The sequence below is a fragment of the Mustela nivalis genome (genome assembly GCF_964662115.1).
Source record: "Mustela nivalis genome assembly, chromosome: 15".
NCBI classification, from domain to species: domain Eukaryota; kingdom Metazoa; phylum Chordata; class Mammalia; order Carnivora; family Mustelidae; genus Mustela; species Mustela nivalis.
In genome coordinates this window covers 86856626-86881813 of record NC_139034.1, presented here as the reverse complement: position 1 = coordinate 86881813, position 25188 = coordinate 86856626, and the positions used below count along the sequence as shown (strand labels likewise).

At 49.0% G+C, this 25188-nt stretch overlaps 1 protein-coding gene across 1 annotated transcript in view; it reads left to right on the top strand.

Annotated features, from left to right (window-relative positions):
- Nucleotides 1-25188, top strand: part of COL4A1 (collagen type IV alpha 1 chain) — a 130728-nt gene that overhangs the window by 40137 nt on the left and 65403 nt on the right. Inside the window, exon 2 of the mRNA XM_082701007.1 lies at nucleotides 16261-16320. Within this exon, the coding sequence (XP_082557133.1) occupies nucleotides 16261-16320 (60 nt within the window). The remainder of the gene's footprint in view (nucleotides 1-16260; nucleotides 16321-25188) is intronic.

The following is a 25188-nucleotide window of genomic DNA, read 5'->3' as shown; positions in this document are numbered from 1 at the left end:
TTTTAATGCTATGAAATGCAGTAAGACACAACTACCTGGAACTAACCTGAACATCATTTCATCTTCACTTTTTTTGAAGATCTTTAATAATTTAAGGATTTACAAAATACGTAATTTGGAAAGTCCCTGTGTATCAGGTTTCTTTGTATGGTAAGATTAGCAAAAGCTTTAGTTAAACTGATAATTGAAATTGGCAACTTAAGCTAGTGTCACTTATTACTTTCTTTATTAACTTATCGTTGAGATCACGTGGTAATCCCAGACCATGTTTTTAGCGGACAGAAGGCACATGCTTGGAGCACATAGACTGAAATAAAAAATTCAAGGCGTATGTTACTTTCTAGGTTAAACTATTGGATTTTGGGTGTTTTATTTGGTGGACACGAATAAAAGGGTCTTAAGCTGTAACTGACCCACTGTTGAGACCACCGGTCTTCTCTCTCACGTGCCAAAAGGCTGGTGTATGAGGTGGTTGAAGACATGTGCAGACGGTGAGACAAACCATAAGTGACTCTTAATCTCACAAAACAAACTGAGGGTTGCTGGGGGGAGGGGGTTTGGGAGAAGGGGGTGGGATTATGGACATTGGGGAGGGTATGTACTTTGGTGAGTGCTGTGAAGTGTTTAAACCTGGTGATTCACAGACCTGTACCCCTGGGGATAAAAATATATGTTTATAAAAAATAAAAAATTAAAAAAAAACTCATATTGCTATCTCCACACGTCTCCTTAAGCTCTGTTGTATTGTTTGCAAAGGAACCGTTGGGGGGAAGTAAGTATCGAACGATTGTAAATGAGAAAACTCAGCCACGAGGGCTGTTGGTCTGTCTTCCCAATGGAAGGATCAGGGAAACAGAATGAGTTACAGTTTCTATATTGTATGTGTTTCATTTTTATAATAAAGTATGGATGGCTGAAGTCAGCTTCATATTTTTCTAAATGCTCAAGGACAAGATAAGGCTTTCTGAAGTCGCCCCGTTTTGTCGGCGGTCCGTGGGCGCGCGGTTGCAGCGGAAGCAGGCAAAACCCCGCTGACTCGTTCCGGTCTGGAAGGAGGACTCTGCGGAGGGACTGAGTGGGAGGTGTGGTTTGGAGATGATGCCTGTCCACAAGGCAAACACGTACAGCTGACCTCGGAACCACTCACAGGCCTCTGAGGTGTCGCTGGGCATCGGCTCACGGCCGCAGAGTAAATACGGGAGCTTGTCTTTGAGGAGCCACGGCCCTGACCACTGGCATTTCAGCTTCCCCCTGTGGTTTGCCTGTTTCCCTCCTTTCTCGGGAACGGCTGTGCTGGTGTGTTTGCTGGGGCGTTGAGCGCGCCGCTCCGGCTGGCAAAGCAGCAGTTTGGGTCTCCCGTCCGTGATGTTCCCTGGAAGCCCGAGGGACTTGCTGAAGGTTTTAGCAGAGACGCCACAGAAATGTGCATGTGACCCGGAAGGATGTCCCCTAGAAATCGTGCAGGCAGACCTGGGACCATCCATCGGGGACAGGAAGTGCTGGCTCCATTCATCCAAGGGTCCGTGACACGAGCTCTCTGTTTGCAGGTCGACTGCGTTTTTCAGACCCGGTTGCAAAGATGCAAACCCAGGAATGGCCTCCTGAGGGGCTGGTGTTTCCTCTGCAGCATTTGCCCATCTGTCCTTGCTAGAGGGTCTGCTTTCGTACGGTGGCTTTGCACATGAGCCCGGCATGTGAGTCCAAGTGTGGTCCTGAGGATGGACAGCTGAGCCTTGTCTGGCTGGGATGAGTCCCAACAGGCCTCTGGTTCTACATGTGCCCGGCACCTGGCAGGAGAGGTGAACAGCTAACAGGGTTTTCGAGTCTCCCTATGAAACGGGAGCAGCGGTTAATGAGCTGCTGTCACACACACCTGTTTGCTGCGTGCCGTGTGGTCAGAGTCTCCCCCACAGGAAACAGTCTCTGCCACTGTCCCTGCTGCGGACGACACCGTGTGGCTTCCCCATCGCGGCGCAGTGCCCGGCTGTGTCCGAGTCATGTGCAAACCCTTCCCCAGGCGGCCGAGAGCCGTGGTCCCTGCCGCGCCGGCGTGTGCTGCTGGGGTCCAGTCCTCTGCGGTTTCTCAGGGTCCCTCCACCTCTGTACATGCTTCTCGCCACTCCCTCCCGGAAGGCCCACAAGTGCCCCTCGCCCCAGCCTCTGCCGTGGGCCGGCCACCTCGGTGACGCGCGTGCCCCGTCCGGCCACCCCGAGCTCGCGCCTTCCTCCTCCCCCCTTCGCTGCACCAGCCCAGCCCCCACATCTGCCCTGTCTTCTGTTCTCCCAGGACGAGCACCCCCCACACTCCTGAGTTATTTAGTTCTGTAGGTTTTCCTCCTTCTAGCCTGGAATAGACTTGCAGGAAGGAGCCGTGCCCTCTGCTCCGTTCGTGTGTCACCCGGGCCTGTGTGTGAGCATCACGCAAGCCTCTGGTCACGTCAGCACCTCTACGTGGACGTCATGGGCCGCTGGCCGAGACGGAGTTGGGGGACAGGCTGCTGGGTCTGTAAGCCTCTTGCTAAGGGCTTACATGCCTTCTTGCACCCGTGAAAAGGAATATGATTAGGAGTTGAGGTTTGATAAGAAGGTATGAGATATACAGTGTGGCAGAGAATCGAAATCCTCACATGGAATTAGTCTAAGTGACAGAACCACGAACCACGAAAATGACATCTGTGACCATCTCCCGTCGTAGAGGAAGACACACGCTTCCCGCCCACTCCCTCCCCTTCCGTCCACGCTTCCTGCCCTCCCCGCCCCGCCTCTCCTTCCCTCCCTCCCGCTCCCAGTGTGCAGAAGGGACCACCGCCCTTGCCATCAGGCTCACTGGAGAACTTGCACTTCCCTCCACACCGAGTGGGGGGCAGCTCCTGTGCCTGAACCCTGACCTCAGTTCCTGACCCCCTTCTCCCCTGTCCTGTCCTGCCCCGCACCAACCCCCCCCGCCCTCTTCTCTGAGCTTCCTCAGTCCCCAATAGCCCCCACACTAACCTCACTGGCCAGCAGGGAGGACGTTTGTCCCTCTCAGCTGAGGACTCTGAGATGCCCCCAGTGGCCTTTCGGAGAGCGAAGCCGAGATCCCCGTGCGCGGCGTCCCGGGCTCACCCGGCTGGCATCCACCCCGCCCGTCCAGCACCCCTGCCTCCGAGTGCCGCACTCTACTTGAGGCCGCCTCGGTACCCCGATCGTTCCTCTGCTCAGGTCAGGGCCCACCACCTGAGTGGTCACGTCCTCGAGTGAGTCCTGGAGAGCAGGAGTCTCGTCTGGGCCACGCTGCTCTCCTCCCAAGCGTGAGGGCGCACCCAGCGCCGAGGGCGTGCGCGTCAGGTCCTTGTGGGCCACTGGAGCCAGACCATCGTGTATCCGGAATTCCAGGACAGCAGCGCTCACTGTCCGCTTCTTAGAAGGAGAGTACGCCCCATCAGGATGGAAGCAGAGAGATTGCGGGGGGGGCATACAACTTGGATCACGTTCCAGAACGACACTGGAGGAGGCTGGTGACATTGCTCCTCTGAAGAGAGATTTGCAATGACTTAAAAGGTTTAATAGTTGCAGGAGAAAAAAGTGGCGATCTTGTGGCCGCTGGTTTAATTAAGCGGCATGTCAGTCATACTTAACGATATTTCGCTGGTCACTTAGGTCACTTGGTCCATTTTCAGTGTGTTACAAACTGTAGGGCTCCCGAAAGGATCAGGAAGGGGACCACACGGGGATACGCAGAACACTGACTCCACCTTTGGATTCTCAGTGTAACGCCGAGTCCTCGCGCCTGGGCGCCGGCTCTCTGTCCCATCCCTAGAACACGAGGAGCCTCCGGAGATCTTCTCAGCCCCTATGTTTGGTGGAAAAATAGCTCAGCGTCCATCCCTCTTGATAGTTGCCCCGTGGATGCCCAGTGTGGCATTCGACTAGCCTGTCTGTTGGGAATTTTTACTTACTGTAGTAAAATGCGGTGCCTTTTCTGGGTCCCAAAGGAAAAGTTTTCGCTCAGTGTTCTCGTAGTCACGGATTCTGAGCGGGCTCGGAGTTTGTCTGAAGGTCGATGCTGGGAAGGCGCTGGGGTGGGCACGGAGGGCAGCCTGCTGCCAGGGTAGCGTGAAGGTCCCATGTTGATGTGACGTTGCCAACTGTGATGCTGGGAACGGGGAGAAACGATGTGAATCTGGGATTCAGACTCAGGGCGAGCGTGAGAGACAGGCACGGCTGCGTGGGCCGGGGGCCACCTCTGATGGTTCTTCTGAATCAGCCTCGAAGCTCGGGGCCTGCACGTCCAGTGGGTTATCCCCGTCTGTGAATGACCAGGGATTAATGCAGAAGGCACCGGCTACACCCGGTCCCCAGAATTTGTGTCCTCCGGGAAATGTGCCCTCACGTTGAGATAGCAATTCTAGATTCGCTGATTGGTGTCCGAGTTACTGGCGTCCAAGGGTCACTCCAGAAGTTAGGGACAGGAGGCCATGGTTCTGTAGGGAGTCAGCTACTTCCGCTCAGACCACGTGGCCAGGACCTCAGAATCCGGCTGCCCGCCACTTCAGGAGTGCACGGTCTCACCTGTCGCCTTCCCACTGGCACCGGCCCCCGCCCCCGACCATGTCCCCACCAGCTCTCCCTCGTTCTGCTCCCTTCCCAGCAGAGTCCATCTCCCCGTCACTTCCTTTGAAATGCGTTTGCGGCTCTGTCGCGATGACCGCAGTGTCCCTCCTGTGCCGCAGCTCTCGTCCCGCACCTGCTCTTAATTCATCTCCCATTTGCCTCTTTGTTCCCAGCAACGCCCCCTCCCCGGGTCCTCCCCCAACCTGGCCGCAGGCTGGCACCCAGCAGGGACCCGCTCGCCCATCGCCGCATGCTTGGACAGGGTCCCTCTGCGTCTGTGGGACGCCGCTCAGCTCTTTCGGGGGACGTGCTGCCTTCGGCCCCTGCTGCTTGCTGTCCTGCTCAGCGCCCGCTCTTGGTGTCTGGGCACAGCGGGCGCTCCCCTCCCGTCACCCGTCGGGTAGAGGAGAAGTCACACGGGGCAGCGAGCAGGGGAATGAATGGGCGGCTCTGGCCCGCGTGCTGCTCCCCCCTCCCCCGCCGTGTGGGCTGGCCCTGGGGTGCAGAAGGAAGAACTCGAGGGGGGCCTGGCGGGCAGTGGCTGGGCCGGGGCGTGGAAGCAGTCCAGTCCAGCTGTACTGGGGAGCCACAGGGAGAGGAGAGATGAGAAAGGAGAAGGGCCAGAAGAGCTTCCCGGACCCGCCCTCCAGAGCCCTGCACTTTCTTCCAAGGTTGGAGAAAATGGTCCCACTTTTTTTTTTTTTTTTTCTGGCCCGACCAGGTAGAATATGCTGTCCTTTGAGAGTGGCTGGAGACTCCTCTCTACCTTCTGGGGAGCCTCTGCAGGGCAGAAGGGTGCCGAGGGGACGCCGGCAGGGAAGAAGAGGCCGCGGCCGCTGGGGGGACGCTGCCCTGCGCTGAAAGGGCTTGGGGAACTTGGGGACGGTCGCCAAGGGCAAGGATTTTCTTGGTGGAGGGTTTCCCTCCGAAATTAGGAGATGTGCTTCATCTGGGGCTGAAGAGCCCCCAAGTCCACGCCTTCACCCAGGGCAGCCTCTTGCTCTGGAGAAACATTCGAGGAGCATCTCAGTGGGAGGGCCCCGGGGCTGGACGCTTTGCCCAGATCAACTCCCCTGCATTCGTGCGACAGGCCAGAGAGAGGGCAGCCCCGGGAGCCTGGCCTCGCAGACCTCCGCGCCAGCCTCGCCCACCCATGCGTCCCTGCGGACACGCTGGCCCACCAACTCGTTTCACACGGAGACATCTGAGCCCCTGTCACGGGGCAGCTAATTATAGTCACATCTGCTTGCAGCTGGACAAGACTGGCCTGGAGGTGAAGTGCCGGCCCCAGCCGCTCCCTCTGGCCCATTCCGTTCCCCGGGCGGGGACACTTCACATCCGCCCCCGCTGTGTGGGGGGAAGGGCAGCAAAGGCTTTTGGAGACGCACAGGCCGTCCGGTGGGCGGACAGAGAGCAGAGCCAAGGTCCCGTGCTGCTGGGCGGGCGAGCCGGGCAGACACCCTCACTTCCTCCGAGCGGGGGGTTCACTGGGAGCCCCCCGCGGGCCTGCGGCTCCGGCCCTGCCTCCCACGCACCGTGCTTAGTCAGAGATGCTCACGTCCCAAGTTCAGTTCGGTTCTCAAAGGTTTCATGCTAATTTGCTTTCTTGCCAAGAATGTATCAACACTTGGGGTTGTTTTCAAATGAGAACAGAAATCTTTCCCAAGTCCAAAAAGTAGTAAGGATATTTGGTTTCCATGTTTTCCATGATTGAACAGAGCAGAAATGTTATTTTATTGAGCTAAATTCTCCTTTCCATTGGGTTCATAGTGGAGAATGAGCTTCACATCCCTAACATTTATCAGAACAAGATGGTGATGATAGTAATTAGACCGACACAGACAGAGCCCAAGGACAGCAAGCTCCTTGGAGGTTCATGCCCTTATGTCCATAATGCCAGGCACAGTTCCGGGAGTTCCGAAATGGTGCACAAATGTAAGCTTTTAAGAAATGCAACATCTGGCCTCTATTTTGCTAATAATTTTTAAATTCAGTGCACACTTCCTGAGGGATAGATTTTATTAAAGAAGTGTGTAAAGTCAGAGAGACACAGCTCAATGCCTTTTGCACAAACAGAACACACCCACCCAACAGAAGCCTGGAAACGCCCCGGTCCCCCTTAACCTCACTGACAGCCCTTGAGGTTAGCCAATAGTTTCCAGCTTTGTACAGACAGAGGCAGCCAGCTTGCCCTGTTGTGCCAGGCTTTGGGCTGCACAGGGTCGTGTGTGTGTGTGTGTGTGTGTGTGACACACGACCGTGCTGGGGTCGCCCACCCTCAGTGGGCACAAGGCTCTGCTCCGTGAATATGTGTCCGTCCGTTCCTCCCGTTGCTGTCTGGGCCACGGTGTGTAGTCCTGCTAGGAACCTTCCTAGATGTGCTTTGTTTTCTGTTACCGATGTATGACGAAGAGTGAAAATTGTTAAGTTCAAAGCTCAGCGGATTTTTGTGAATGGAAACCCCCACCCGTGTAGCCACTGCCCTCGTCAAGCAGGGACCAGCCCCCTCCGGTCCCGGCCTCTGACCTCTCTCAGCCTGGATAGTGGCACCTGTTCTCGGAGTCGGAGCAGGGGGACCGGACGGCGCGGGCTTTTCAGCTTTAAGTTTTAAGATTCTCGCCAGGTGGTCGTCTCGGGCAGTGACGGCGTGTGGAGGTATGGGGACGCGCCGCGCAGAACCTCGTGGCAGGAAACAAACATTTAAGACGAGAATGGCCAAAAAAGAGCATGTACGAGTTAAAATCACAAACGGGAGGGAGTTAGGAGATGCTAATATTTATTACACTCTCTCTCTTCATGATGTTTTAGACCCCACAGAGAGCGTGAGAGCTCTCCGTGCTTTCCTTGGGGTCGTTCTCTTGGATGCACCGTAGCGACCCAGGTCCGGGAATGACATGAAATGAAACTGGAATCGGGAAGACGGAGCTCTGGTGGCGTGTGGCTCACACCAGTGTTTAATCAAGGTGGTGGCAGCAGTGACGGTGTGCAAGTGTGTCTCCGGTGATGGCCCAGTGACACATGCGCGCACCTGTGGGATGCACGGCAGGTGTGCGCTCGGCTCGGAAAGCCCCCGAGATGCTGCCCAGAGGCTGTCCAGTGTCTGTCCCACTTGACAGACCCACTGGGTGGGGGCGGGGGCTGTGCCTCTGGAAGGAAGCTCCATGTTTGGTTCCTTCACACATTTTATTTCTACCCAAGTAGCCCTGAAACAGTCCTCTGTCTCCACATATTTCTTGAGCTGGTAATTATCCCAAAGATTCCCTGAAGAAGTACTACAACCAGGAAGAAAACTGGGATGGTTGTATCACCAGAAAACTATTTTGACATTTTGCATAGCATGGGGAATGCACAAAGGAATGTGAAAGATAAGCTATTCAGACTTGGCAGGCCTCCACATGTCCCTATTTGGTGGGATGTGAAACACATAAAAATTGTTAAAGCAGCAATGTTAACGCTCCACCTTCCATCAGAAGCGGGGGAAAGTCAGGAAATCGAGCCTTCACCGCTCTGCTCCTTGCAGATGAGGCTTCCTGCAGGAGACGTGTCCCAGTTGGCAGCTTAGCACGGGACGGCCTGCGTGTGGGCTCCTGTGCGCGCACCCGCACTCCCCACACACACTCGCGTGCACACACACGCGGAGGGCGCAGCACTTGGCATCCTTTGGTGAATAAAAGGGCTCTCTCCTCAAGAATTAGCGTGCCACCCCCTTCCTGTGTTCCCACACGGAGCGCTCACTTGAAGGTTGTTGAGAAGAGCTCCTGTTGGTCTGGAGACCAGAGGAAGACCGGAAATAGGCTGCCTTTCGAGTCACTGACCCCCGTCATTCCTCTTCCTTCTTTGGCACTCGTTCGGCATATCCTAAATCTCTGGGAATTTTTAGAGCTTAACGTACTTTACAGCATTAATGCTGACGGTTTGACTCTCCGGAAGTCTTAAGTGGGGGCATGGAAGAAAATGTGTATAATATTCATTATTTTGTCAGGTCCTGAAAAGTACAAAGAGGCCAGAACAGACTGGAAGCGACACTTGTTGTAGGGTCTGCTTTGTTGGACCTTTGGCACTCCCTTCACATGGTCATGTTAGTTTTTGCTTAAAGTAGCTCGGGGAGTTGGTGTGGACCTGTGCCTCTGCCACACTTCCCGGAGAGCTAATGATGGATTTTCCTCCACTGGAGGCAGCCTCTTGCACTCTCGTGGTGGGTCCGTGGCTGTAGGGTCTGTGGGGAGAGGCTAGAAGGACCATCAGGAGAGACATGGTTCTCATTTGGTGCTTCTGCAGTGCTGGGGTGTAGACATGATGTTCTTCTGCTGAGAGCTGTCTGGGGTTCTCTTCTCCCCACGGTCTGGGGACCCCACTGGTGTTGGCCATGGATAGCCCACTTCTACAAGAGAGACCAAGGTTCACAACTTTATGAACTTTGGGGTCTTCAGCTACACGCCCCGTTTCACATGGAGGACATCGCTGTGACCAGCTTCTTGGGCCATGACCTTGTTGTTTGGGAGGAGTGCTCAGGCTCTGCTTTAGGTTCTTGGAGTCCTCCAGGGAGGGGAAAGGCAGGAAGCAGCATGAGTCCTTCACGGAATGGACAAATTCTTCCTGTTCTAGAATCTGGAACAGCTGCATGAGAGCTGGTTGATGGGGCCCAGAATGTTCCAGATGCTGGGAAGAATGAGTAGCCCTCCGCAGCTGTCTCAGATGTGTGGCCCGTGGGGACTGCCGGAGTCTGATGACCCTGCTCCTCTTTTTCTTCCACTGGGAGGTCCAGAGGCAGAATTTAGTTTCTCGGGAAATTGTGTCACTTGTGATGTCGTCTTTACCGTGTGAGGTCACCGGGGACATTTTGAATCTGAGTCACGTGTTGTTCGTGGATCCTTTGAAACTTAGCAGTTCATGGTGAAGAGTTGAGATGTGCATCACTTAAGGCTCCTGACGTGAACCAAGTCAATTAGCTCTTCCAGAGTCGTGCATGATACCCGGCGGAAAGGGAGCCTTCGAGCTCCACTGGGGTCCTTGTCAGCGGTGCCCCTTGAATCACAACTCGAAGGCCTGTACGGGCCATGACAGGACAGCGACGCTAAGGACCAGGGTAGAGAGACTGCAAAGAGATTCAGGGGCCCCTGGCCTGCTCAGTCCGAGGAGAGTGTGACTCTTGATCTCAGGGTCGTGAGTTTAAGCCTCACGTTGGGTGTAGAGATTACTTCAATAAATAAGAACTTCTAAAGAAAGCAAAATAGATATTATTTAGCAAAGTAAACATGCATCTTGTGATTTTTGTTAGTCTAAAAATGAGGTTTTTTTTTCCCATTTACGTAAAATGCTAGGCCACCCAGAATGTGAAACAGAAATCGTGGTTTAAAAATGCCCTTAGTTCTGAAAAGCAGACCATAATTTAGATATTATTAGAATGATCAATTCTTTGGAATTTTCTTATTGGGCCAGAATTGGTAATAAAATTTCCTACAAGAATAAAGCAGATAAGGAGCCATGAATGTCTTTTGTTTGGGATTTTTAAAAAAAAATTTTGCTTGATACACACTATAAGCTGGTGGGGGCAGGGTGAGGATCTTTTATTTCTACGACAGAGCCTGTCATGAAGGCTCTAGTCCTTGATCTGTCATCCCAGATGGCTCCCAAAGTTGGCCACGATCTGCAGCCTTGCCTGAGATAAAACTGGCCATTTGTTACACACGCATGTGCGGTGGGTTTCTGTCGCAAAGGCACAAGAAGCGACTTGACCCCAACATCCACAGCCATGGCCCTGTCACCTCTTATCTGGTGTCCCTTGCAATGAAAGCATTTGCTGAGAGCTTAAGGGAACAGCTCCAGGAAATTCATGTTTATAACTTCCCTCAAATTGAATGGAGATAAGCTTTGGAGATTTTAATCAGCATTTCAAAGAGAAAACCCAGAATCACCAAGTAGCCATTTTGAGCTTCAGTTACGTGATTCTCGGCCTGCCCTGGCGTTTAGAAGAAACCTTACTGACCTGTACTGGAGGCGAGGAGACGAGCCCGTCCTGCTTCAGGCTGTTCTTGGGTTCTGGCCAGCTGAGCCTGGGTGGTAGGTGGACGTTTCTTTCCTACCAGATAAATGAGTCTTAGCCTGGTTGATTTTTCCTTCTGGCATCTGTAGGAGTGGGATGGGGTTTAGCAGAGTTGAAAGAGCAGAGGCGTGTTCCTGAACCTGACTCAGGAGCAGGAGGAGAGCTGTAGGGCTGGGCCAAGGGGTGGCCTGACCCGGAGCCCCAGGGACTGGGATGCCTCGCCTGCCAGGTTTTCCTGGTCTGGGGGCCCACCCGGCAGCTCCAGGAGCCCCCACTTCCCCGGCCAGGCCCATAGTTGGCCGCAGTCTCCTGTCTGGACTGGTAACGTAGGTAAGGCAGTCGTCTGTTGGGAGCTGCCCTCCCGGTGTGGCTGGAGCGTTCTGTACACTTGCTGTTCAGGCTGGTTGAACGGCCACCCGCGGCCGGGGAGCCATTGCTGTTTCCACTATTCTAAGACGTCTGTTGATTAATGCTTGAACCACCCTGGAGCTCCCGTAGGTCCTCACGGTTGACGACGAATCCTTGTTTCCTGAGTGCTCTGCTTTATTTCCCGGCGCAGCTCTTCCAGCCTCCGCTCTGTCAGATGAGATGCGATCCGTATCACACGTGGTGGGACTCTGGGCTGGTCCCAAGTGCTCTCAGAGTCCCTGGGGGGGGTGTGCACCCAAGGAAAGGCTGTGTGAAGCACTGGACGGGTGTCGTAATAGAGGCATATCACCCACCCTTGTGGGAGCCCAAGTGGGGCGCAGCCAGCCCCCGGGGGGGATGAGGCCGGAGATGGTGATGATTGGGGTATGGTTCTTGGGTCACTGAGTACTTGGCTTTGGGTATTTTGGATGAACCTCCCGGAGCACAGGCTTAAGATTTTGACCTCCCTCTTGGGAAAACTCTCAGTGGTCACCAAAACCCAGATGGTGAAGCAAAACTGGGCACAGGGCTTGATTTAGTTAGGAGGTTATGAGATAGCTTGCTGAAGTTGCCCCCAGTGGGAGCGAGGGAAAGAAACAGAGCCATCATCTCTGTTTGGACTGTTGTCAACTGTCCCCATTTCCAAAATATAAAATTAATAAAAGCTCACTGTCTTGGAGGCACTTGTTCAGATTTTCACTTTATGTAGTAAATATCTCCAGATGCCGTTGTTTTCCGCAGAAGATCTCCATGGCAGCGAGGCTAAGGCTTGATGATATTGTTAAAAAAAATAGACTGCACGTGATGACTGTACCATTCACAGTGTTACACATTTTATCTCACACCAGATACACAGCCTCTAATAAACCTCATTCACTCACTTTCTCCTTGTCACGACCTCTTATATTCTGTCTACGACCCCTGTGTCTGTCTTCGTGTAAAATTTGGGTCTAAGAAAATTGTAACTGTACGTAGGCATCATCCTACTTTGACCTTTTAATGTGCTGGCAGTTTTACATCATGGAAGTTGGCGTCAACCTTGTCTTAGTGTGTTATATTGAACATCCAAAGTCAGATTTCACATCTGTGCAATGGACATGGTAGCATGGACCTCAGTATGGCTGTTAGCTGGTCAGACAGCACGAGAGGTGGTTGTTTGTAGCACCTGGTGGACTTCTGAACACATTAGTTCCCTTCTTCCCCAGCTCTTTATTTATTTGTTTGTTTATTATTTTAACAGGATGCTACTTTATATTGTTTCATTTTTTTCATCATGATGAGTGCTTAATCCCCATGCCCCCACCCACTTCCCCTCTTGTAACCGTCAGTGTGTTCTCTATAGTTAAGAGTCTGATTCTTGGTTTCTCTCTCTCTCTCTCTCTTCCTTTTGCTCATTAGTTTCTTAAATTCCGTGGAATTATATGGTATTTGGCTTTCTCTGACTGACCTGTTTCACTTAGCGTTGTCCTAGCTCCGGCCGCATCACTGCAAATGGCAAGATGTCCTTCTTTCTTATGGCTGAGTACGATTCCGTGGTATATGTATCTTGGATCTTCTCTATCCCCCATCTATCGATGGACACTTGGGCTGTCTCCATAGCTTGGCTGTTGTAAATAAGGCTGCTATAAACATTGGGGTGCACATGTCCCTTTGAATGAGTGTTTTTGTATTTTTTGGATAATGAAGTGCAGTTGGTGCAGAAGTGCAGTTGGTGGATCATAGGGTAGTTCGAGTTTTAACTTTTCGAGGACCCTCCATACTGCATTCCAAAGGGGCTGCACCAGTCTTCATTCCCACCAACAGAGCACCAGGGCTCCTTTTTCTCAACATTCTCCCAACGCTTGTTGTTTCTTGTGTTTTGATTTTAGCCATTCTGACAGGTGAGGTGATGCCTCATTACAGTTTTGATGTGCATTTACCTGATGATGAATGGCGCTGAGCATCTTTTCATCTGTCCTTTGGCCATCTGGATGTCTTCTTCAGAGAAATGTCTGTTCATATCTTCTGCCCATTTTTTTAATTGGGTCATTTATTTTTTGGGTGCTGAGTTGAATCAGTTCTTTATATATTTTGTATACTAATCCTTTATTGGATATGTCATTTGCAAATACCTTCTCCCATTCAGTATGTTGCCCTTTAGTTTTGTTGATTGTTTCCTTCACTGTGCAACTGTCCCAACAGTTTATTCTTGCTTGTATTTCCCTTGCTTCAGGAGAGAGAGCTAGAAAGATATTGCTACAGCCAATATCAGAGAAGTTACTGCCTATGCTCACTTCTAGGACTTTTATGGTTTCAGGTCTCACATTTAGGTCTTTAATCCATTTTGAGTTATTTTTGTGTATGGTGTAAGAAAGTGTGGTTCAGCTGCATTCTTTTGCATGTGGCTTCCCAACACCATTTGTTGAAGAGAATGTCTTTTTCCATTGTATAGTCATTCCTCCTTTGTCAAAGTTTAATTGACCATGTAATTGTGGGTTTATTTCTGGGCTTTCTATTCTATGCCATTGATCTATGTGTCTGTTTCTATGCCAATATCATACTGTTTTGATTACTACTGTTTCATAATATAACTTGAAGTCTCGAATTGTGATACCTCCAGTCTATTTTTCTTTTTCAAGATTGCTTTGGTTATTTAAGGTCTTTTGTGGTTCCATATAACTTTTAGGATTGTTTGTTCTAGTTCTGTGAAAAAATGCTATTGGTATTATGATAAGGATTGCACTGAATATATAGATTGCTTTGGGTAGTATGGTATTGTAACAATATTTGTTCTTCCAGTGCACGGGCATGGAATGTCTTTCCATTTCTTGTGTCATCTTGAATTTCTTACATCAGTGGGTTTTTTTCTTTCCTCTTTCATCAGTGTTTTATAGTTTTCAGATAATAGGTTTTTCACCTCTGATTAAGTTTATTTGTAGATATTTTATTGTTTTTGGTATAATTGTAAATGGGATTATTTTCTTAATTTCCCTTTCTGCTGCGTCATTATTAGTATATAGGAATTCAACAGATTTTTGTTCCTTGATTTTGTATCCTGAGACTTCACTGAATTTATTTATCAGTTCTAGTAGTTTTTTTGGTGAAGGCTTTAGGGTTTTCTTTATATAGTATAATGTCATCTGCAAGTAGTGACAGTTCTATTTCTTCCTTACCAATCTGGATGTTCTTTATTTCTCAATATTGTCTGTTGCTGTGGCTAGGGCTTCCAGTACTATGTTGAATGAAAGTGGTGAGAGTGGACATCCCTGTCTTGTTCCTGACCTTAGGAGGAAAGCTCTCAGTTTTCCCCTACTGAGTATGGTGTTGGCTGTGGGTTTTCCATATATGGCCTTTATTATGTTGGGTATGTTCCCTCTAGACCTACTTTGTTGAGGGTTTTTGTTATGAATGGATGTAGTACTTTGTGAAGTGCTTTTTCTGCATCTGTTGAAATGATCATATGGTTTTCATCCTTTCTCTTGTTGATGTGTTGTATCATGTTGATTGATTTGCGAGTATTGAACCACCCTTGCATCATAGGAATAAATGCTACTGATTGTGTTGAATGATCTTTTTAATGTATTGTTGGATTTGGTTTGCTGATATTTTGTTGAGATTTTTTCATCCATGTTCATTATGGATATTGGTCTGTAGTTATCTCTTCTTTTGAGATGTCTTTATGTGGTTTTGGTATCAGGGTGTTGCTGGCCTCATTGGAATGAATTTGGAAATTTTCCTTCCTCTTGTATTTACTGGAATAGTTTGAGAAGAACAGGTATTAACTCTTTAAACATTTAGTAGAATTTGCCTTTGAAACCATCTGGTCCTGGACATTTGTTTGTTTGGAGGTTTTTTTCTTGTTGTTGTTGTTGTTTTACTGATTTCATTACTAGTATTGGCCTGTTCAAATTTTCTATTTCTTCTTGCTTCAGTTTTGGTAGATTGTATGTTTCTAGGAATTTATCCATTTCTTCTAAGTTGTCTGAATTGTTGGCATATAGGTTTTCATAATACTGTGTTTATTGTATTTCTGTGGTGTTGGTTGTTATTTCTCTTCTTTTATTAGTAATTTTGCTTATTTGGGTCCTTCCACTCCCTCTTTCTCTTTCTTTTTTTTAAAAGGAGTCTGGCTAGAGGTTTATCAGTTTTGTTGATCTTTTCAAAGAAGCAGCTCCTGGTTTCATTGATCTGTTCTATTAGATTTTAATTTCTATATCATTTATTTCTGTTCTGATCTTTATTATTTCCTTCCTTCTGCTGACCTTAGGTTTTGTTTTTTCTTCTTCTTCTAGCTCCTTCAGGTGTAAGGCCAGGTTTTTTATTTGAGATTTTTCTCACTTTTTGAGATAGGCATATGTTGCTCTTAATCTCTCTCTTAGAACTGCTTTTGGTGCACCCGAGATTTTGGGCCATTGTGTTTTCATTTTCATTTGTTTCCTTATAGTTTTTAATTTCTTCTTTGATTTCTTGGTTGACCCATTTATTGTTCAGTAGCAGGTTATTTAACGTCCATGTATCTGTGCTCTTTCAGATTTTCTCTTGTGGTTGATTTCTAGTTGCATGGCATTGTGATCAGTAAAGAGGCATAGTATGACTTCGACCTTGAATTTGTTGGAGCTGGTTTTGTGGCCTAACATGTGATCTATTCTGGAGAATGTTCCTTTTCTCCAGATTTTATTACATGCTTGGGTTCTTTTCATTCAAGCTTTAACTGAATGAAAAATCCGTTCTTTAAGGTTGGGCTTAACATCAGCTCCTTCATTTATTTCTTCTTTGCACACATGTTTGTTGCATGCTTCTGTGTCCTTGGGAATTCAAGGGACAAAGCATGGACTCTGCTCTCCTAGGCCCTCAGTTTCCCTGGTCTCAGGTCTGAAAGTCCTAAATCAGAATCACAGCCTTACAAATACAGTTGATGTCCTATTAGAATCATCTCTAGGGAGCCAATTTCAAAAAGTATAAATGATGGCCTTCCCTTTGTGGACCAAGCGACGCTTTGATTTGTTCTCCTCCTGGCTTGCTGTTTCATCTGGTAGGGCAAGAGAGAGGAGCCACGGGGCATGTATGTGATAACCTCATTAGAGCAAATCCGGATCTCATATTTTAAGGTCTTGCTCATAATAAGAGGGTGGGACATCTCTCATAAATGGGTGAAGATGCCCAAATCATTTCAATTCAAAAAGCGACCTCAATTTGCAAGAGTTCTTCTATTTAAAGATGTTTTTTCTTCCTTCCAGGGTGGTTGTGCCGGCTCTGGCTGTGGGAAGTGTGACTGTCATGGAGTGAAGGGACAGAAGGTAAGTGGCCAAAGCTTAAGTTGCAACAGTTCGTTCTGAATTGCCATTAATATGGAAATCATTAGAAACAGCATCAACTCTAACCCAATAATCAGCCATTTGTGCTAATGCCTTATACCATTTTAATAATTTCATCAGAGTGATATACAGAGGCAAAACCAGGCTTAATGTGGTGTCTAGGAAATCTCAACAGTGGTTTCCCAAAGACACTGATAATTCGTGGCAATTAATGTAAAAAAAGGGATTTCGTCTGTATTCTTTTTTGACTCAAGAAGGGACATGTGTATTGGCAGAAAATCTGTTGGACCAATAGTATTCCTTGGAATCCATGGGTCAGAATAAAACTAAGCATTTTTCTCAAAAAAATGAAAAGTTTCTATTGCACATGAGGGCCTTTATTCAAATTAGTATTTTTTTTAAAGATTTTATTTATTTATTTGACAGAAGTAGGTAGAGACAGAGAGGGGAAGCAGGCTCCCTGCTGAGCAGTGAGCTCGATGCGGGACTCAATCCCAGGAGCCTGAGATCGTGACCTGAGCCGAAGGCAGAGGCTTTAACTACTACGCCACTGAGGCGCCCCTCAAATTAGTATTTTTAACCAATTTTTAATCCTTAACGCACTTGTCCAGATTTATTTATGAAAATAGTAAATAGTTCTTGTTCCCCAAATGTCAAATTAAAATATTTTTTTTCTAAGCGAGTGCTCCCCCCTCCTGTTTGAGACCCATGGGTCTGGATAAATCATTTTCATTGGAGGGCAATCGATGGGTGCATTTTAGTTTTTTGTGAGAGTGAGTGCCTGCCTGGTTTTCCCCAGTGACAGTGCAGGATCCCGAAATTGCTTGGAGAGGCCCCAGAAACCAGGTATGGCAGTGAGAGGGCACAGCCTGGTAGCCAGTCGGGCTGGGCTGTTGCAGGCTGGGGCCTGAGGCAGGTGGGGGTAGGGGAGATCCCTGCTCTCCCGGCGTGGAGGGGGTCCGCCTGGCCAGGATGCTCCTTCCTTTGCTCATGGCCTGCTGGAGGCCCATCAGGTCTCAGACTCACTCCTGAAATTCAGAGAAGTCTGCGCAGAATATGTGTTGTTTTTGTTCTGTTTTTCTTTTAGCCTCTTGCTAAAAGGTACGAACATTATTTTTTTAAAAAGATGTGCTCCTAGTTGGTGACACCAGTATTACCCGGATCGTTTCGGAATAAATGCAGTACGTGAAAATACACTGGCGTCTCTCCTTACCGGCCGTGTCAGCTCTAATTCACTTTCACGTTCTGTTCGTCTTCCTATTTGGCGAGTTTTCCCGGCTAGTTCCCCTGCGCGCTCCTAGGACTGACTTTACAGTAGAGGCAAGTGTAGAAACACCCCAGTCTCCCCACACCCCTTTTGGTCTAACTTGAGTTATACACATCGGCACACTGAGCTAACACAGAAATTCTTGAAACTATAAAAAGTAGGACCTGTGTCAACAAACGGGAAATGAAGGCCTGTGTCAACACCGCTGTGTTTTTCTTGTAACTGAAGGCATCAGGGCTCGGGGGGACAGGGGTCGTGTGACTCACTCTCAAAGAGAACATGGTCCGTTCTGATGACTTTCCAGGCTCCCCTCCACCCCCCGCCGTCCCGCAGCTGCAGACCTTGGTGGCATCCCCCCCATGGCTCTGGTTTTTCAGACTTCCTGTTCTGTGTGTGTGCTTTCTAGCCTGCTTCATTTTCATTTTTACCCCAAATCCACCCGTTAATATGTAACCAGGTAGATTTCCCAGGTATTTTTGGCCAAGTTTAACATGCCCTGAGGACGGCTAGTCAGGGCCTTGGTTCAAATATCGCTAGAGGAGGCAGGGCCACATCTCAGTCCTGGGCATCATCTACACCCAACTGCACCAGCAGAAGGAAGGTCCGAAAACATTTCTTTTCAAACTGAGCATTGAGGAAACACTTGTGGTGTCCGGTGCGCTCAGGTGAGGCCAGGTGTGATTCTCTTGACCAGGAACCGTGCTGTAGGGCCAGCCTCCCCTTGGGTACTGGAAGGTCTAAGGAGTGTTGAAGGTCTAGGGAGTGTTGAGGACAAAGACACACCCCTAGATAGTGCTCCTTCCTTGGGATGAGGGCTCGGGCCAGCCTCACACTGTGTGACCAGCCAACCTGAGCCTTGAAATTGGAAAGCCCTGGTGCTCTTGTTGGGATTGGGTGGAAGGAGAAGAATTCTGCTCTCTCCCTTGCTAAGCCTCCGGAAGATTTCCCAGCAAGCAGACCAGACATCCGAGATCCAGGCCCTCCATGACCTTTCCGGGCTGACCCTGCATTCTCAGCACCCAGTCTCCACCCACTTTGGATTTTCGACATTACTCTGAAAGAAAGATTATTTAAAATAAACTACCTGTAAGCTGTGGGTTAAGCCATTCTGAATTTGTGTTTTCAAAGACTGTAATTGTCAAATGGATTCAGAAGGCCTCTTGAAATCTAGGGGAATAGCCAAATGGTTTAGTATTATGTCCTTTCAACAAGAAATGAAGAGCTGTCTTCTCCTCTTGAGCAGAAATATCTTAGGTCCCATGGTTCACACAGCATGCATGACCAAGGAAGAGGTCCTTCACCCCACGGATAGAGGACATTTTAAATTTCCATGAATTGTCTTGGAACTGATGTTAAAATAATCAGCGTGAGGGCCGAGAGAGTGGAGCACAGCTGAGCTGGGATTTCAGATGCAGGGGCCCCTCTCGTCCCCAGGTCAGAGAACAGACACATTTATTCTCGGCCGGCACATCCGTGAGGGAAACGGGTCCTTCTCCACTGCCCCCCATTCTCTGAGCGAGGCCTGGGCGCGCTGCTGGTCAGGTGCCAGTGCACAGTGAACCAGGGAAGTCCAGCCTGGTGGTTCGGGTTCCAGGCCTGCGTTCGAGCTCCTGCTGGGCGTCTGTGGTTCTCCAGGAGTTATTCTGCTCTTCTTCAGTGTCTACAAGTTAAGTGAATTTTGACCTCTTTTTAAGTGGGCTAACCAGAGCCACGTAACTCAGAAAGAGTTGGAGTTACCTAAGTGGGACAGAGGGTCAGCCGCCTCAGAAATGGGGAAATCCTGGTTTCTGAGACACGCCTTTCCACATCGCCTTGAGGGACCCTCTCACCGATTGGCTGCTGGGATCCACCGACCGACACTGGAATGTCTCCAGGATCTGCTGCCAGGTCTCTTTTGGCAAAGTCCTGTTTTCCATGGAGATGTCAGGAGTGGAACGCCCTCTGTTCTCCAGATAGAAGGAAGTGTTAATGCAGCAGGTCTGAGGTCGGGTTGCAATCCCATAGTTATCGATCTAGCCCTGGGGGTCTTGCTCACAGTCCAGCAGTTCAACTCCCGAGGCCTTCACAGGACATCAGGTCCTGGCAGAATTGTTTGTTTTCCCACTTCCCTGGCTGGCGCTCCCATCTTCAGATGTTTTCTCTTAGGTAATTAACTTGGTTTGTGCACAGTGACTTTGTGTTCTTCCCGGGACCTCAGCACTGTTGGGAATGTTATCTACTTAAACTGATTAGCATTCTGAATGCTTGCTTACGCAGAAATAGCCAAAAGTTAAGCTCTTCTTTTGCTGGATAACCTGATTTTCTCGGGTTATGTGAGATAGTAGGAGAGGCACCTCGTTCCCAAGAGTTGCCGCTGTATGCTTAGGAATTGGCCATTTACATTTTGCCAAAATGGACTTTATGTAAGAGGTCCTTGAGGTATTTTCACCATGGGAGCCCACGCTATTGGAAAGCTAGCATTCTGTTCTGCGGCGTTCAAAACAAGGAGCTCCAAGTTAAACCAGAGAGGGGAGAGGTCTGCCTCTGAAGTGAATAACAAAGCTAATCAGGAGCAAATGATGGCACTGCAGGAGAAACAGTAGAAAGAACAAATGCTATGGTTGTCCCACAGAGGAGTGGCCCGAGGCCCGGAGTCCGAAGTAGGGTGCGGGCGTACTAGGTGTCCACTAATGGCCCCCGACTTGCTTGGGTGTAGGGTAGGATCACCTGTCTCTCACGGGCAGAAGGATGCACACAGGATTTCGGCCCATGAATCCCAGAAAACGGCTCTCGTGGTCAGTGTATCCTAGAAAAGGCCCTAACAAAGTGACTCTGGGAAGGGACATTGCCAGCCAGGGTCTTGGGAGCAGTCTGTGTTAGACAGAATTACAGTATTTCTATTACATAACGAGAACTGCGTGGGTATCTCATAGCCTCAGTGTACTTGAACTTGCTGGTACCCTGATCCTTGCCAGCGGTGTTGGGGAGAAGCTCACTCTGCCATTACTGCTGAGTGTGCGGTCTGCTCCGCATGTGGGGTCCACACAGGGCTGCTCAGTGGTCAGATAGGCCAGTCCCAGATCGCTCGCAAAGCAGAGGACTTTGAAAATGGAATTTGTTTTTGTCTAGAATGTGTGCCTTATCTGATTTGGAAGGGTGGAGAAGTCTGGCCAGTCTGGAAGTGGCTCTGTTTTGGGCCCTGGAAATCTAGGAGGATGTTCATGTCACTCTTGCCGTGGGATGCTCTTTTCCCGGCTTATGCTGGGCAGCGGCTGCTCTGTCAGCTGGTTTGCCACAGTCAGTGACCATCCCACAGCAGACCTCCGTACAAACCCGTCGGTCTGCATCTTGACACGACATCGTAGCTTCTGCTGATTCACAACAGATCTCGGCGGGACAGGGAAGTCCTGGTTTTGGGGTCTCAGAGTGAGAAAGAGAAGAGAGTTGATGTGTATTGAACATCTCCCTTGGGTCAGGCACGTGCTGATTTTTCATGTGTGTTATTATTATACCCATTTTCCAGCTGAAGAAACCAGCTAGTCCAGGCTCTCTGCATTTGGTACTTCTGACCTTTCAGGTGGGCTCGTTCTTTGTGGTGGGGAGTTCCCGGGCTTGGCAGGATGCCTAGCAGCACCCCTGGCCGCCTCCCACCCAGTGCTGAGAGCACCTTCTCCCCCATCTGTGTCGACCAGAACATCTGCAGATTTGGCCATGTCTCCTGGGGCCAGGGGAGGAGGACAGCCAGGAGCGAGAGCCACTGAGGCAGCCGCGTCTCGTGGAGGCAACGTGAGGTCAGCAGCAGGATACCAGCGCTAGTCAGACCCCATCATGCAGGATGAGAAGAGCGAGATCGGGGAGAGCCCAAGGAGATGAACTCACTGTTCGGAGCTTCCTCAAGTTTTGGGCAAGCTCCTGTTGCTCACACCTGAATCCATGGGGTGGACGCTGTGCTGCTGGCCACCGGCCCGGGAAAGCAAAGCCTTCCTCTTAGTGCTGGGAGGGACTGCTGGGGCCCTGCAAAGAAATGAACCTATGCCTTTGGGGCCATGGGCAGACCTCCCCTGTCCTGTTGCGGACGAGCATCCACTGGGTTAAACAGATGCCCACAGGGAGCCACCTTGTCTGTGACACACGGCAGGTCCCAGGTCATGTGCCCACGTTGGAGCCCCGCTCCCAACTAGAGGCAGCTCAGGGGAAGCCCAGCCCGAGGAATCCACATTCGCTCACGTTCGGGGGTCTTCATTCCAACAGCATTCAGAATAAAACCCTTAGGGGCGGGCTTCTCGGGCCAGCATCAGAAGATCCCAGAGCACCTCCATGGTGGGCATCGCAGGGCCTCTACCCTGTCCTTAGGAAGTCTGGCACAGTCTGTGTCCTGTAGGAAATCCATCACTGGTCGAGAGGGAGTCACCCTGTTTCTTACGTAGTGGGCGTGCCTCCTTGATTTCCCAGGAGGCCAGTATGGCCACATTTCTTAGGCATTCTGGGCATGGTCAGAGACGAGGGCCATCTTCTTGTTTCTCGGCCTCTTCTGTGGCTGGAGAGAGGCATCTTCTCTTTCCACAGGCTGCTCAGAGCTGCTGTGTGGCCGTGACTCTGTCGCGTGCCCTTCTCAGCCGCTACTTTGCCAGGCACTTCGAGAGATAACCAACAAGTATTTTTAGGGTCTTTCTCTCAGGCGCACAAGACTTAAGAAAGAAAGTGCAAGGAATGCTGTAAAGGTCATCATTTCTAAAGACAAGAGAGGAGACAAGACTTCCCTCTCTCTAATCCTGTGTGCCATTTTACATTGGCCACTTTCCGTCAGCTGCTCTTGGCAGAGACCTTGCTGGCCCGCTGGATGGGAGTGTGGGGATTAGCTGTGTGTCTTACGGTGCTCAGAAAGGCCTCGGGGTTTGACACTGCTTTAACGACAAAGGGTCTCACTTTCTCCTACAACCATCAACAGAGAGCTCATACTATTCTTTCAATATTAAATGAAACTTTTTTTTGAGATGGGGACAACATTGAATGGTCTTCAATTAATTCACATATTTATTTCATCACTCTTTTCATTTACTCATGGCTAATAACAGAAATATTTTTAGCCATGCATTCATTGTGAAATAAAAAATACTAGAGTGCTTTGTATGTTATACTTTATGTAACAACTAGTTACTCTGTTTTCACTCAGTATAGAATTACACATACATGTTATATACTATTTTCTTAGTTTTTGTCAGGTTATTGAAAGTATTTTTCCCATAAACTAAATTATATTAATCATTGTTCTAAATACTGAAGGTGTCATATTTATCCCTAGAGAGTTAATGTTTTCTTCAAGTAAATGGAAGTAAATATACTTTGTATAAATTCTTTGAAACTTCAAATAAACTAAATTGGATTAATCATAATGAATCAATAATAATGATTATCTATTTGCTAAACACTGTACTCCATCTTAGTGAGAATTTCAGAATCTTGTCTATTTTAAAATAAATTCCATCTTTCTACTAGTAAAATTTGAAATATATAGTCAAAATACAGAAGAAAGTGCTACTTGCCACAAAATATTAATATCTAAACCTCTTAATATTTTGAAGTTTAGTTCATAAAATTAAGATTTGTTTAGCATATTTGAAATAACTTCTGGTATTTTTGATACTGATTGGATATCTTTATTTTTATAAGTGTTTTTGAGCATTTCCGAAAGGCGACAGTGTGCAGTTTGGCCTTTCCCCAAACAATGATCTGAAGAGCATCTTGAGATGTTAAGAGATGTTTCCTTTGGGATGGAATAAGGAAGAATGTTCCAAGGACAAATGAATCTGGGGAACACTGAGTTATGTTTTAGTGGTTGTTTGTGGTTTCCAAGCTGGGGCATCTCAGGATCTTAAATAAGCTTCTGAGTGTTCAAGGTGTGGCATAGCATGTACCGTTCTCCAGATACATTTGGTCCTCTGTCAGGCTGGGGAGAGCCTCTGGGGGAGCACTATCTTGTGGAATCAAAGCCGTAATTCTCATGTGAGCTTTGCCATCTCCCAGCTGAGTCTGTCCTATCAGGTCATGTCAACCACGTTCCCCTAAGAACGAGGAAGGGGGCCTTAGACTTGCAGTTTCCCAGCTGCTGAAAGGGTCAAGTGGAAGGCATTGTGCTAAAAGCACTCGGGAAACTGAAAATGTCTTTAGGTGGGTACGTGTCAGTTTGGCAGTAGTGGAATTTTAAAGTTGCGTGGACAAGGGGACAGACCTTGCTGGCTGGCCTGGCTGCGGGCGGGCTTCTGGGTGTAAAGACAGAGGTGGACCCTGCCTGGTGGGGGCGTCCCAGTTCCCACGTGAAGTCTGCAAGACCAGAGCCATGGACGGGGTACACCTGGGGCAGCAGCTCTCCCAGGACCTCAATTAAAGAGACGTTAGGAAGTTTTCACAACCACAGAACCATTGTTAGGAAGCATGTTTATAGCTTTTGGATGCTTTTGGTGCAGGAAAAATGAGATGCACTCACTTGGGAGGTCTGTCTGGAAACACTGTCCAATTTCTAGTCAGTGTTGTGATTTTATCGTTCATTTTCCAGAATCCTTATCCCTTAAAATATAAGGGGACCCAGCTCTTCGTTGGTGCATTCCAAGCCCCCTGCAGGGTTTCGTGAGCTGCTTTTCCTGACATGCGTGCAATTGCAGGCGTTGCCTGAGCCCTTCCCCTCCCCCAGCCAGCTGTCCCTGTTCCCGATTTTACAAGGGGAACCTTTGAGAACTTTCCTTTAGTTTTGCCACGGGAGGGATCAGGCACCCCAAGTGCCTACTTTGATCACTTTGGGAGCACCCGGTGTTCGTTGCAGGGTCGGATGGCCTGTTCCTTCTCTGCCTGTTGGCGGATCCCTTGGGCTAATACACCCTCTTTCCCTTTCCATGTTTTTTCTGGTGTCTTGTAATGCCAAGATTTCTTCCAGATGTCTCCTATTTCCTATTTCCACATATTACACATGACTCATCATCTGGCAGATCCTCATGAGAATCAACATGGGTTCCCACATTCCCCTACTTTTGTCTTTTTTTTTTTTAATAGTTGTTTGGCCTTAAATGTTTAAAAAACTTAAACCCAAGGGTTACAATGGTCACCATATGCCATAGGGAAGTCAGTACGAACAGATCTATGTTCAGTGGGTTTACTTTACTCTGCGCACAAGCCCCACGCGGATGTCTCACTTAAGCTTTGGACACCATGGGGATGCCCCCGTCCCCTAGCGTAGGAGGTATCATGGGCTGTGCTGCCCCACTTCCGCCCCTCTGCCTCTTTCTCTCCACTCCATAAAATCTGCCCCTTTTCATGTGCTTCTGAGACCCTGACACTTGTGATCCATTACTATCATAAAAAACCCGACATTTTTTGCTTTTCAGCTATATTTGGAACACAACTCATCTAGTGTGGCTTTAAAAATAGTGATTTGATCTTGTTTCCATGTTTAGAAGGAGTAGCAGAAAATCAAATTTCCTGAGTGGAATATTGTGTCCTATGACTTTTAAAGCCCGACACACCTCATGTGAGTGGATGCCGTCATCCCAGTGCGGGGCCCCAACGGCCCTCGTCTTGACTGTGTGTGGCGAGAAAAGAATTTTTTCGGTAAA